Source organism: Trachinotus anak, unplaced genomic scaffold (assembly GCF_046630095.1).
Source record: "Trachinotus anak isolate AG129_WGS33_773 ecotype Australia unplaced genomic scaffold, CSIRO_AGI_Tana_v1 ptg000012l, whole genome shotgun sequence".
NCBI classification, from domain to species: Eukaryota; Metazoa; Chordata; class Actinopteri; order Carangiformes; family Carangidae; genus Trachinotus; species Trachinotus anak.
The window spans coordinates 21,089,355-21,104,683 of NW_027273863.1; the positions used below are offsets into that span (position 1 = coordinate 21,089,355).

The following is a 15,329-nucleotide window of genomic DNA, read 5'->3' on the forward strand; positions in this document are numbered from 1 at the left end:
GGATGTAGGTACACTCCCTTAGCAGTTAGGGTGGTGCTGCCTGCTCGTGCTGATGTGTTACAGTGGCCACTACCTGTGCATGCAGTCTGCTAGGCCTGGCTGTACATTGGGGGCCTCCCTCAGCTCCTGGGAGGGTGCTTACTTGGGTGGGTGTTGGTCAATAAAACTAAATATTTAAAAGTTTCAAGTAAATTTAAACTAAACATCCATATTAAAGTTGATGTTTTTAGGGTTGCACAACAAAGTTACCAATGACAGCTTCTCATACGAAAATGAATCTATGTCTCAAAAAAGCAGAAATGGACTCAAACTCTTAATAGCAGTAATTATCTGCCAATGAATGAAAGCAACTTTTAAAACAGCTGACCTTATTGTTAGTTTTCGCAGCACACAAAACTGTCATATCCCTCAGCATATATCAATAATGTGCATGTAAAAATATACTTGTGTTGCATTTATGAATGGTAGGTTTGTTGTTGCTATGCAAAAAAGGCTCATGTGCCATATTACCACTGCAATCATTTGAAGCTGTGACCTTGTCAAAAAAAGGGCCACTGTGCGTCTGGTTCTCTGCTTCTCTCTCATCAGACTCTTGCTACTTTTCTATACGAGTCCATCTTCACTGGTCATGACTGCTCCTGGATTTGGCTAATTCTGAAAGCCCTTGAGTTGATTTTTGCTGCATTTACCACACTGTCTATTCACTCCACTTGAAGAGCTAGGGATAGTTGGAGGACTTATACATCAGAAGCTCTGATTTCAGCATGCTGATTTGTGTAATGTTATTTTAGGCTCTGCTAAAGCTTGTCTAGCCAGTGAAGTTACAATGACATTCATATTTTGGGTAATCCATTTTCACATGTGTTGTCCTTGAAAATGTGGTCACACACAGTGTTGTCTTAAAGTGCAGATTTCTGCTGAGTCTTATACATCTGGATAGTATTAATCATTGCCAGGCTAAACACCGATCTCAAGTGTTACACTGAATCTTACAGTATGAAATAAGCTCCCAGGACAGAGACAACTCCGAACTGCAAAGTGCACAAAGTTGAGAAGTGAGAAATGTTAAGGTCACCTTAAGGTCAAGAGAAAGGAAGGGAATTTTTCCAAATAATTTAAATGAAATTATCCTTGAGACAATAGATGTTCTGCATCAGTGATAAAAATGAAGCCAGAAAAAAGAGTTTACTGTTTTAGGGAAAGTTTGTTTGGAACTGTGAGATGCAGTTTATGCTGCAGTGATTAGTCAATTAATGGATTAATCAATTGAAAGAAAATTTATTTTGTTTCAGTCAAATATTTGCTGGTTCTATCTTGTACATATACATATACAATGGTTTTTTTTCCGCTGGTCTTTGTTGTATAGGATAATAAATGAAGCATGTATTGGTTATGGACTGTTGGTTGAACAAAACAATCAGTGTGTTAATGTCACTTTGGAACCTTTTTTTTTTAACTTTTCATGTACTGAATGATTAATGCATCAAGAAATAAAAAAATCTCATCAGATTAATCGATAATGAGTTCCAGTCCTAGTCCGGTTTTTGTTCAACTTTGTTTAGTTGTAAGATTAATTCAATACTTTGTGTTGTAAATATTTTGTATGCATTTTCATATGATCATTTTGATATTTATTCAATTCAACCAAAAACAATAAAGACTGGGAGTAAGTTCAAAAGTTCAAAATCTTTGGAAAGTGAACTTCATTCTTATATATTGTTTTGTCTTGTCAAAAGCTATGTATATTCATTGTGCTGAAAAAAAACAGCAAATTTGTTTTTAAGAGCTTTTGTGGTAAGCCCTGGCCCATCACTAACATCACAGAGGACAGATAGAAGTCTAATATAAGCTTATTCAAATGTACTGATTTGTTATTGAGATTGTTGTTGTTGTTCATGGTAAACTAACAAGCATTTGGTTCATACACATTCTGCATACTGCGACAACAAATACTGTGCTCTGGGAAATTTGTAGAGTAGATGTGGACTTTGCTGTAGCATGGTAAAATGTGTTCTGTTGTCTTTGACATTACATGGATTGCATGTTTGGTGTGCCATTTTGTTTGCATATATTTGGATGGTCAGGTTTTACATTTAGATACATCTTTCAGTTCTGTCACATAACCGCTACTAAAAATCGTAGAAGTAGTTTAAATAAATGTTAATGTGTTTGCTATGTATAGTTTTGACAAACTGTCACCCTAACGTTAAGTGAGTTGTGGTATGTAAGTCTTCTCTAATGCTCACATCTTTGATTCAACAATGTACTCGTCCTTTAAGTGACACCTTCATAATGGAAAATGAATAGTGAGCAACTATTCAAGTCCAAACATGATTAGCCAAAAATGCTAATGTGTGCAAAGCCTTTGATCACTGTGTTACTGTTTTATAAGCCATCCACTGTCATCTCCAGGCAGGACAGACTGTTATAGCCACTAATTAATATATCAGACAGGCAGGGCTGGTTGCGGACACACACACACACACACAAACAGTAGAGGAACTTAGCAGACTCTTTACAATGGTATTTTATTAAATGTTCAAGCAGTTAGAAAATAACATTTTTCTTTTTTATATGTTTTGAATTATATTTACACCTGAAATGATGAAACATTTAGTGAATCAGCAGAAAAGTTTTTCTTTATCTCGTGATCATAAACAGAATATCCTTTTGATGGTAGGTTGAAGAAAAAAAGCAATTTAATGACATCTCCTCAGCTCCTCCCAAGAAATTTTTGATGGGCCTTAACTGAGACAACAATCTGCAGTTTAATCACTGAAGAAATTGTCAATTTTAACAATCCAGTATTGCCAGTTTTTTAAGATGCTTTTTTGACTATTAAGCAAGTGGCAACCCACCATCACATCACCCACTGGTCTGTGAACTGCCTTTGTGAGGCTTCAAGTTTGAAATCTGGCTGTTGCCATGTTGGTTTTTTGAAGAAAGAATATTTGGACGAAAAGGTGGAGCTGAGGGGTTGTGGAGTAGGTGGATCTGACCTGCTCTGTACTTTGTCCTGATTGTCAGGCAGGTCACTGTGTGTGGTACAGTCTGTTAATCACGCCACGCCCTAATGCATACCCGGCGTTATCATCTATTTTCCTCTAAATGGAACCATAACTTAAGAAATGAACATCATGTTGTATTGGACACGACTTAAAACTAGTAACTGAGACCATAGATTCATTAGGAAAATGTTTACTGAGGCAATAAATCAAGTGAGAAGTAGGGCCATTTTCCAATAGTCTTCAATGTAATCGGACTTCTTTTTGCAACTAGTTGTGTTGCCCCCTGATGGTCATTAGATAAAATGCAGCTTTAAGGCACTTCTGGCTTGGCTTCACTTTTCACATCCTAAGGCTACGTCCATTTTTATGTACAGTCTGACTGACTACAGTCTAAGAGAAGTGCTGAAAACCTTTGTGGTTGTTTTGTTGTTGAACATGTTTAATCATGTCCACATTTGGTGGGTTCATTGGCAATGTTTTGGTTTGGTTTACAAAGTTTTTGTCATAAAGTAAAAACAATATGATGCACCTAGAGGTTTTACAGAGGTGTAACTTCATCATTCTTTTCATTATGATAAACTGAATGGTCATGATATGATATGAAATTCTTAACTAATAACAGAAAGAATTACAATTCGTGTCATATAATTTAGTTTTTGTTACAATTTTAATTTGCAATTTACTTTTTTTTTTAACGTAATTTTTGGATTCACTTTAATAAATAGTAAATAGTAAATAGTAAATAGTAAATGTACCATATCTTTCCCTGATGGTATTACGACAGAAGAAATACTGGCAACTTATGCACTTGCACCATGCTGGCACACAGCACAGAGACAAAGGGCAGAATACATTATATTTAGTAATTTATACCGAATATTCCATTTCCCTGTCCACAAGCATACCAGATGCTTGCAACTCTGAATGTATGAGAGATTACCTCAACAGTATCTGACACAGATTGAAAGTATGCTGAGGTGTTAAATCTAGAAGAATTTATTTTAGTTTCTGAAAACATACACACGCCATTTCCTGTTTATTGGAAGTACAGCATTTAATATCCACATGCATAGAATAGTGTAGCTGTCTCAATGATGGCAAAGGTTCCTCCTAGAACGTGCTTGTGTTAAGGATAAATCACATTTTTTACTGTATTTATCCCAGACAAAGGGTAGGCAGTGGTTTAATGGAGAAGACTCAGTTTAGCAGCTACTATGATAAGACAAATGTTTTAGATACTTTAGAAAGACAGTTTCATGTCTTCGGTAGGAGCAGAGGTTGTGGCTATTAACACACATTTTACTGATTTCTAGATTTGGGAGAGAATTGTCCAATGTTCAGAAAATTAAATTGGACTGTACAACAGAGAAAGAATAAAAAAAATGGGATCTTTATTTGTACATTTCAGAGTTGCCCTTGGAGACACAATAATGTCTGCTCAAAAGACTGAGTTATGTTTAGCACATATTCAGTTAATTCAGGACAACAGTCACTGAGCTTTCAAAATAGCACATGAAAAAGTAACGCATTAGCACATTTTGAAAGGTAATGCAAACATCTGTTTTTTAGCATCAGCTAGTGTGTTGGAAATGACACATCCTTGATTTAGTTGCATGCAGAAATAATTTGTTCACGTTACCTTTTCACTCCCCTGTCCCTTCCTTAGTGATGGCCTCTGCTGAGCAAACGTGCTCCAGCTTCCGCCAGCAGCACTGCGCATAAGGTAACACACCCACCTTTGCCCTCCTGCCCAGAAGTGAGAAACACCACCATGTACAGTGTGGAGGACCTTCTCATTTCGCACGGATATAAATTGCCCAAGAGCGGCCCTCCGTCTGCCACGCCTTATGACAAGCGCCCTGCTGATTGCCAGCGTGAACTTGTGGACAACAGGGCTGGCCGGGGGACACTGAACGGGTTTGAGGCGGACCGGGGGGCATCTATCACAGGCATCTACAGCAGCAGGCAGGCACTGGTGAAGGGCTACCCCGCCACAGACAACGAGAGTGGGGAAAGGAACCAAAGGAGAAAGGAAGCCGGCATCGGTATCCTAGGTGACGCTCAGCCCTTGGGTGATTCTCTTGCTACAGATAGTGGGTGAGTGTTTTTTTCCCTCTATTTTGCAATCTCCCACACCCTTTACCTTCCCTTTTTTTTCCCTCTCCCCCCCCCTCCTCACTGGGGCCCTTTGGTATTGCATGCAAAACTGAGTCTGCACTGCGCAGGGTTTTTTTTCCTCCTCTTCCCTTTCCCCTCCTTCCAGAGCTGCAGAACACTGTGGCTGCAGCAGCACCACCGACATATAGATATAAAAAATTATGAAAGGTGCCTTTGCAATCGTTTGAATTGTTTATGTGCCTGCACAGAGAGGTGGATTGTGTTTCTGTGGAGCCCACCCATGCACTGGTATCGTCTCCACAGCCTCCACGAGGCAGGCAGATGTAAACAGCAGCACTAGACAGTGAGAAAACTGAAGAGAACTGAACATGCCTCAAGACAGGCGCGTAATCACTCCACTGTAAACACTGGCACACTGAATCACGCCCAGCACGTGCTCTGTGATGTAAGCATGTTGCTGGGCAAGTGTGCACAGCGTGGCTCCCCTCAGCCATACAGCAGCATATGCTGCTGAGGATGATCCATTGACTTTGCTGCTTAAATGAATGAGTACAGTGACTAACAGTGATTTAGTGCAGTGCAGATATGAGATGGAGCTCTTAAAAAGTGTAACTGCAATTCATTCATTTTTTTGAGTTCTCTTGATATTTTACAAGCTATACACTTGATATTTTACACTTGATATTATACAAGCTATACATACATTTACAATAATATGTTTTTATGATATATTTTTATGGTTAGATTTTTACTTGTTTTTTTATATAACTGCTAACTGCAAGCCATGACTGTATAATAAATATGAATAAACTACCCTGAAAAAAATACAATTATTGATTTATTTTATTTAAAGGATCTGATGGTTATATTTGAATTTCAACAAAGATTTCAAATCCACACTCCCTCATTCCATTATAACTCACTGTCATCAGGGTGCTGTGACTGTCAAACATACTTGGATGTGACTGATGACCTGGGGATATTCATGGATTTCACATTGCTTCCTCTGCATCATTCAGCAGTGCTGCTCTACTACAGCAAGAAAATTACCAACACTGCTTGAGGAAATTAGAAAATTTAAATTACAGTGTAATTTACCAAAATGACCCTCTTTAACACAAAGAAGAGAAGCTCTGATTTTGAGACTTAATCTGTTACGTTTAGGTATGCTTGTACTAAGATAATTGTTATGGCAGTGCAACATGCATTACGACCATATCCTGCACCTACGAGGTAAATATGGAACCGTAACTAAAATTATCTTCAGGCGACACTGCTTTATCAAACTACAGTGGAACCACTGTTTTGAACCTGCCAACAGTCACTCGTCACACAGTTGCCATTTTGTGTTAGTTTCATCAAGCGTTTTTAAAATTATAGGAATGCTTGGGATATTGCGTAGTCGCCCTAGCAACAATCCGAAAGGCCCACTTCTTCTGATTTTCTCTTTAATGTTTTTACTGTGATATAGTGGAGCAGAACGTAATATTTCCTAAAAGAGTACAATTGGATTTTACAAATTCAGTTATGTGATCAATTAAGCAGAGGCAAAGAGGTTCTTTTGCTTTAGTATCAGATCAGGTAATGGGATTTTTTTCTTAGATTTTTTTTAAGGGCCACAGTTACTGTCCAGATGACCAGCTACTAAGATAAGGTCAGCACAATTTAATATGCAGATCATATTGCAGTAGCATCACAATTTCATGGTGTCTTTGAGGGACTTGGGAGCCGCTGACTTAAGCACTTCTGTCTCATATGTGCTCGCTCTCCTTGATTAAGTTGCATTGGAAAGCCAATACTGCCAAAGACAAAATACATGCTTGAGACTGGCATGGACATGTCACTTTTAATAGTTAATATCCATCATTAAATCTCAAATGGGTGGCGTTGCTTTATTTTATATCATGTAAACTCAAATAATACTCAGAGTTTTGTTTTGTTTTTGGAAAGTCTGTGAATTGCACATTAATGTATACATTTATCAAATAATACTTGTAAGTAAGGTTTCTTTATGTGTTTCTTTTAAACTATGGAATACTATCAAATATAAAATACTCAATGTATGCTATCAAACATAAAAGAATATTGACAAGATGCTTTTGTGTTTGTCTGTGTCTGAATCCAATGATTGTGTGTCAGATGTCCCTCATCTTGCAACCTCTGTAACTAAACCCAGAAAGATTATAACAAGTGTTTGCTAGTGTAAACCTAGATTCAGAGTCCACCTCAATCTCTGTCTGTAACACTGTGGCTTTCTTATTAACAACTTTTTCTGTCTTTGTAGGTTCTATGATGTTCCTAGTTTGACTTATTCAGAGCCACTGAGCCATGATGAAAGGGATGTTTCCTACTGGCGGAGGCGAGGCCAGGACTTCAGCATCCTCCTGGACTATGCTGATGGCAGGGAGCTGAGGGCCTCTGCTGGCGCATGGAGGCCACAGGCCCTGATTGCAGCAGAGGAACACAGGGCAGAGAGGCGAGCACAGCAGCTATGGGAGGATATTTCCTGGCTAAGGGACCCAGATGCAGCTCCTGGTCAGCTAAGGGTGACTGGGGAGAGAAAGTGCCAGAGTCTTGGTACAGAGGAGTGGAGGCCTGCTGTGGGCCTGGGAAGGCAGCTTTCAGACGGGGACGGAGAAAGATGGGCTCAGGACCAGTATCGCTTGAGGACACCTGAGGGTTTTTTTCACCCTAGAACTAAAGCAAAATCTCAATCTCTCCCCAGAGTTTTGTCACCTGTTGGAATTGACAGCAGAGAGCTTATTCCATCCAGGCCTAGCCTACCTGATAGACAACAAAGGATAAACAGCACTGTCTTCTCTGGGCCCTATAGTAGGTATATCTATAGTGGTGCTGTTGGCAGGGAGCGTTGGGGTAGGAATTCTGGGCCAAGCAGCCATGTTGCACTTTTACCAAAGCCCAGGTTCAGCAGGCCATTAAAGCCTCCGTCATATGAGATTCACCAGCAGACTAGGGGTAGCGCAGAAATGCTTGCTATAGACCAGGGTGCCAAACAAAAAGACAGGTCTGTCTATTATCCAAGGGGTGGGGAGCTGAGACAAGACTATTTCGCACAACACTCTGCCATCTCTGGAATGGAGCCTCCTGGCTACATCCCACCCCCATCTTATAAAAGAGCCCCACCCCCAAGAGCAGTTTCAATCAACCGCAATGAAATGGCAAGCCTAAGATGGAGGGCAGAAGCTCTGCAGATGCACAGCTCAGATCCTGGAAGGTGGTTTTCCAGACAGGCAGGTTGTTCATGGCTGGAGCAGTATGGAGATCGCGGTGCATCCTATCGAAAACAGGTGCATTCTGGACATGAAGAACAACCAGGTCATGCCCGTCAATTACCCACTGAAGATCCGAGAGTGAAGCAAATCTCAGGAGGGCCTGGTGGAAATTCTCTCACTGACTCAGACAAGATCCGTAACATTAACAAAGAGATTCCATCTGCTAAGATTTTAGGACAATCTACACATGATAGTGCCTTTCCTCCCCAACAGGGGCCAGCCCTCAATACTGACGGCCGCAAAACAGCTCTCACTGACAACGACAGCAGTAATCGATGGTGCAACAGGGGAATAAACAAAAAAAGTGACAGTGTAGCTCCTGAACAAAACCGTAGTCAGTTTTTTCCTTCATCTATTCTGGGTAAACCGCCACCTCCACCATGCAAGCCGGCTGACCAGGGTGTCTCTGAAACTGTGACAGAAGTAAAAAAGGTGGAACAACCTGATCCACCAGAGAAAGACAAATCCAAGAATCTAAAAAAGAGACTTAGTGAGACAATTTTTTGTTTAGTGTCTGTCCCTGTTACTCCACAGCTCACTGGGACAATCCGTGATCAGAATAACAACAATGAGAAGTCACCAGACCCAGCAGACAGTCCAAGTGACAATAAAACTGGCCACTTAACAAACCAAAGTCTCCAAAGCACATCTTCAGCTGAAGCTGAGCTGCAAGCACTAACTGGTAGCATAGCGAGCAGCAAAACAAGCAGTAGAGCAAGCAGCAAAATGTTTAAAAAAGTACCCTGTAGACCCCCTAAGATAAATCATTACAAGGAGCTGAAACTGTCAGGATCCTGGCCTTCAAACCAGTATCGAGACCAGGAAACACAAACTAGCCCAGAGGCCAGAAAACCTGCCCCTGAAAACAAGGAAGCACAACAAGAACCTGTCCATCCCGGCACTGAAGCCCCTCCTGACAGCAGCAGTGCAGTGGCCACTGCCTTCAGTTTTCCTATAAAGGGAGTGAAGAGCCTGAAACTGTCAAGCAACAGCGCCTTCTCCCTGACAGCCACCTTCTCCAACCAGCTGAACAAGAGCACAGCTCAGCAGCCAGCAGTACCATCCTCAGGAAATGTGGAGGAGACCAAACCAGCAGCAAACAGTGGGCAGGAGGCCTTTGAACAGTTCCTGCTGAAACCGGCCAGTCAGCGACCATGGGATGCTGTCAAAGAGCTGGAGACCATCAAAAAAGAAGTCCAGGATCAACAACAGCAGCAGAGCAGCAAACAGCCCAGTGTTGACAAGTGCATAGAAGACCTCAATGAGGCCTACAAAGACATCTTGGAGCTAGGCACTGCCAGCAATAAAGTCCCAAATGGTTCTGTACAAATCCCTGAGCGTATCAAAATCCGCTTGACATCAGAACCTCTCAACAAGCCCAGCAGCCTTAGGCGAAGTGCAGTAAGCTGGTCTGTTGACCCAGAATACAGGGAAGTCAAGAGCGCCTTCTCCAGGCCTGCAACTAAGTCGGTAACCTTCAGCAAGCAGCTTAGGGAGGAACTCCCTGTCCCACCTCGGGAGACAGGCTTCAGAGAATACAGGGTTATTACGCATCTTTCACGCAGACGGAGCAATGATGGCAGAACAGTAAAACTGGACCTGCCAGATGAACCTATTGAGACACCACTTTGTGACTTCAGTCCAACAACGCACACCACAGCAGCTGAGGTGCCGTGGGCAGATAGACAGCCCATGCAGGATGCCTCTACACTCACTAGTCCTCCGGATTATGAGGACATATGCCAGGCTTTGCGTCAGTCTAGAGACTCAACGGATTGCAATAAAGCATCCACAGGCAATTCCAAACCTAATGACGCAGAGCCTCTTCAAGATCTCAGTGCTGAATCAGAGGAGGAGTGCCCTATTTGTAAAAGAGAGCTTGAGAATCAGATGAGACAGGGCCCATTGCCTCCACTTCATGAGGAGAACAGTTCGGACAGCTCAGCCAATCAAAATGGCAGCCCACCACAATGTGCTGCCTTAGAAAGTCCAGCAGAAGATACAAAAACAGAAGAGCCAAATGACTCAAGTTTAAATCAGTCAGGGTCTGACCTGTGTGCTGAAACAAGGGAGCAGCATTCATTTACAGAGGAAAATGTGGGAGGGGATGAAAAAACAGACAATGCTCAGGCAGAAAACTTGGACAATTCGTGTGCAGTTAATCCTGCTGAGAGCATACCAGCGAATGGAGCTACAGAGGAGGGTGCATCCACAACATTAGTAAATGATGTGCCTGCAGACCCCCAAGTCACAGAGGAACAGAGAGTTAGTGAAACAGTAACTAAGAAAGCTGAAGTAGGAGAGAAGGAATCCATTAAAGGAGAAACATCTGAAGACAGTGTGGACAAACAGTCAGCAGAAGTGAAAGGTGAGTGTGAGAGACAAGACAATACCATGCCCGATGACAAGCAGGAGCAAGAGAAGAAGCCATTTGCTGTCCCAGAGCATAGACTTGGTCTACGGACTCATCTGGGGCGAGATCACCCAGGGTTACCAGAGTTTCCCCCAGATAGACTGCCACTTTCAGTTCCTCCAAATCTTGATCGCAGGTTGTCTCTTAGCTTGGAGGGGGAGAGGAGGAGCAGGGGCCCATCTAACCGAATCGAAGCATTGCAGAACAAGCTGGCTGTTTCTCCAGGTCGGGTGGCAGTGGAGCGTCTGGCTCGGATGAGGGACGTGGATGTTATGTATCGTATGAGGCGCCTCAGCATCAGGAGTACTGACTCTGGGGAAGGAGAGGCCGAGGCAGAGGCGGAGGGGGAGGGCAAGGACGAACAAGTGGAGGAGACCCACCCTGCTTCTCAGAGACACACGGAGAATGATCAAGAAGTCAACTCTCAGCAGGGCTCTGAGGAGACAGTGTTACAAAATGAGGAGTCATCTCTCTCAGGTAAGACAAAGAAATTTGAGGAAATTATGGATCCTTGTAGAAAAATGTGTTAGTCAACTTTAGATGACTATACAGTTTTGCAAAAAGAATTATTCAGGGTAACATTAAAATATTTCCCCTATGGTTCCACACAGATTCAGAAGACTACCAAATTCAAAACAAAAAGGAAATACCAATACAATTATTTAAGATATTTCTTCAGGGGATAGTATAATTTCACTAGTGCTATGCGTAGATTTATTATGCATGCTTCAGGATGACAAGAATGAGCTTATTCTTCTTTATGTCTCAGAACCCCATGATCCCAGCCGAGTGGAGACATTGTAGAAAGACTACGACCATCATCTCCATCTGAGGTTTTTAGCTCCAACACTGTGACCTGGCTGCCTACTAGAATGCCTTCATCTCATCTTGACACTGAAATGGCCTTCTTGTCCGACAAGAGCATTGTGTACACCCTCACCCTCGGCGCTGCGTTGACTTCTAAGAGTGCTGTTCCACTGCCAAAGGGAGGTGCCCCTTAAACTTGAGGGGCAACTTCCACCCCGAATCCCTCCCCGGCCTTCCCAAACTATCTTCCCACTACCCCATCTGTCCTCCATCCCCAAGCCCATCCTCTTATAGGGTTTCTACTAGTTAGTCTTCTTGTAGCGGCTTGTCCTTTCTATTCTATCCTCCCTATGCTTTTCTCATTGGCAGACATTATGCAATTCTGTCGCGCATACTAGAATTTCTAAAATGTCCATAGTGAATACAGTCGAGACATTTTTCGCATACTGAATGAATCTGTTTGTTTACGGGGGAGCCGTTAAGGATATGAATGTAAGTGATTATGTTTAACCTAACGTAGACATAGAAGGGTTATTGTCACAAACCTATTCTGTTGCATTTAAACTCAACCAAAACAAACTGCGAATCTGATTGTTGTGGTAAGACAACAGCTGTTTTAGAACTGGACATCACTGTCTCTGGCTCAAGAACTGTTTTGATTTTCAGATGAGATAAATCAGCCTTTCTTTTTTTAAAATTCAATGACATTGTGCCCTGTCTCATTGCTTTTGTACACACTGCAACCATAACCCATAGACCTCTTCAGTGAAGAGTGACTCTATACCACATGACATGATAGATCGGTGACCTATTATACGATACATTGGTTCTACACTGGAGAGGGAGAGTTGCCTTCTTTAGCCAGATGTGTATTTCCTGGTTGGATCAGGTGAAGTCTCTGTTTAGTCACCTGATTAATCTGATGTATAGCTCCCATTTCCAGGTAATTTCAGGAAGCAATAAAGGCATAGATTGAGTTGAAATGGTGGTCAGCAACTTTGATAAACATTAAAGATGGATATAGGAAAAATGAACAAAAAAAAAAAAAAGATCCGTAGAGCAATATTGTTGTACAAACAGCTCAGTGGTGTAGTGGAGCTATGTGTAGGAACCATGGTCAGGAGTTTTAATGTGAACGTGTCATTCAAATTATATTACAGGGATACGGAATCGTGTCAGGGTATATGGGTGTTTAACTGGGGGTGGGTGCTTTACTTCATGATATATATCTATGTTCATACATCTGTATCGCAAAGAGACAACATTTCACGGAATATTTATTTTTTTTATCATCAAATTGTTAATGAGTTTGCATAATGTACAAAATAAAGTATATTTTAAATATTTTAAGAGATATTTTTTATTCAACCATGAAATATTATTTCTTCACGCTTATATCAAGCTGAAAGTATCATATGTCTGTATATTATCATATTAAGAATATACATAATTTTCTAGTGCTTTAAATCTAACAGAGTGATATAGGAAGGGATGACCCTGTGGTGTGCCTTGATCACACGATTCGGTTTCAATGAGTGATAGGGTTCATCAACGTGAGTGTTGACATGATGGAAATTTTCTGATTGTGCCATGATTTCTTATTTGATAGTGCTTTTTTCATACGCTAACAGAGTCAATGTTGGATGCTCCTTGTGATTTTTGATACATCCATCTCAGCTTTTATTTCCTATGACCTGGTGTCCTATGACCTGTGTCTTATTTTTGTCTTTGTATGTCTTCCAATTCAAATCATGTATTGTTCTGTTGTCAGTTCTTTGAAATGTTTAGAAATAAAATTGGTCATTTTTTTCTTTTCCTTCCTTCCACCCTCCTTCTTCTTCTTTCTCTCCTCCACCTAATTCCGTCCTTTCTTTCATTCCACAGCATGTTCATTTATGTGTAACTTGCTCTGCTGTCACTAACACTTATTGCACTAAAGGATACAATGCGGTATGCTATTATTGGCTAAAAACCACGTATTTGCAAAATCAAAAAATATCTTTTTTTTAAATACAGGGGTTTTTAATAAATTTAAAAACATAACTCAAAATCTAAATAATGATTAAAAAAATATTCTATCTTGTTGATAAAAACAAATTTGCAGTTACATGGTTTTTCCACAACGGCAGTCTTGCATTGGTATAACGTACCAACAACAGATCTGTAGGAATCTATTCCTGTTTAATCATTCATCGAGTTTCACTTAATTGTTATGTAGCATTTTACAGTTGTAGCATTTTATCAACTCAGAACTTTGTCTAAGTATTTCAAACATGTCTTGTAAATTTGGAATAATCATTGAGTCGCCTTATTAAGTGTGCATTACATTATACTCCAGGCAATGCCAAATATTAACGTACTAAGCACTGTTTCATACCTTAGGTTTTTACAAACAACTTACTGTTCTGCCATCCCTCTGGCTGGAGAGGTACAGTAGCATTGTGGATAGTTTCTGCTCTTCATGCTGTTTATCTGTAGGAACATTGAATCAAAACTGTGAACTTCAAATAATACAAAAAGCATAATTATAGAAAGTACAGGATGAGATTCAGTGTTTCGAGACAAGCCCATGGTCAGTGTCACAGGGAGGATAAGCTGACATGCCCATAAATACTAACATCTCATTTTCAATTCATTTTGAAGACTGAAAGGCCTTGCCTTGGTCTTGTGTGTAAACTGCCCCTAACATTTAAATAGCTATTTCAGTACATATGCCCCCCAATAATTGGCATGTCAGGTACACTTGAACATAGTGTCATTTGAATTTTTGTACTGCAGGTTATGTGCAACATGAAGTAATTATGCACACTTGTAATATTTTCTATTTTCATATGAGATTTAAGTGCTTTTTGTACTCACTGACATCTTTTTTTCTTCCTTGCATGAAATGCAAGCAAGAGGAGGAAAAAAAAGTTTTTCATAAAGTATATTTGCATTTGGTACTCCAATAGTAAAACAAGTGGGCAAAACATTATGTTTCATAATTTCATTTACAAAACTATGCCAAGTATTTAAAAGCTATTTTTAGAGTAAATCAAAAGAGAACTCATTCATTTTTTTCTTTAACACATGCCTTTATCTTTGTATCTATAAATATGAGCATAATCCATAGTCATATGATTGTGCTACTGTTGTATGATACTGCAGTCTGATTCATAAATAAACTCTTTGCATGAAAGTTGTGTTTGTGATCAATTGCTTAAAATGGACATCTACATGAACTGTTTCATATACTTTATGAACTTCACATCCACGGGGGAAAATATTATCTGTGCTGTTCTTTGCAGAATATTTTAGAAATACACTAAAGGGTTATCTCTCAAAGGCATATTATCATATGGGAAGGACACAAGGAAGCAATAGAAACATAAATAGTGGTTTATAGCAAGTTCAGCATGCAAACAGTCATAAGTGGTCTTATAGCTTTAAAAACGTAGATATGTCATTTTCCAAAAGAATGAATGTGTGTGTTTTCACACATGTAGACTTGTGTACTGGCAATTTCAGCCCAATTACCCTGCCAGACTGTCACACTGAGCTCCACTTGCTGGATTAAAGCTTTGGCAAAGACAATACTTGAGCTGAACCTTGTAAAAACCTCCCAGCATGCTCTCTGAGGCTTGGAGGGCATCCATCTTCAGACACTGCTCAAATTCCTCTGTGTTCCATCTTTTTTTTATCTTTTTAAAG

At 40.5% G+C, this 15,329-nt stretch overlaps 1 protein-coding gene across 1 annotated transcript; it reads left to right on the forward strand.

The window, feature by feature from the left end:
* Nucleotides 1–4,156: 4,156 nt before the first annotated feature.
* LOC139629710 (junctional cadherin 5-associated protein) lies at nucleotides 4,157–14,817 on the forward strand. The gene is made up of 3 exons (XM_071492496.1): nucleotides 4,157–5,105; nucleotides 7,411–11,309; nucleotides 11,602–14,817. Exons 1-3 carry the CDS (start codon nucleotides 4,780–4,782, stop codon nucleotides 11,634–11,636), a joined length of 4,260 nt encoding a protein of 1,419 aa, XP_071348597.1. The 5' UTR covers nucleotides 4,157–4,779; the 3' UTR covers nucleotides 11,637–14,817.
* Nucleotides 14,818–15,329: the final 512 nt, after the last annotated feature.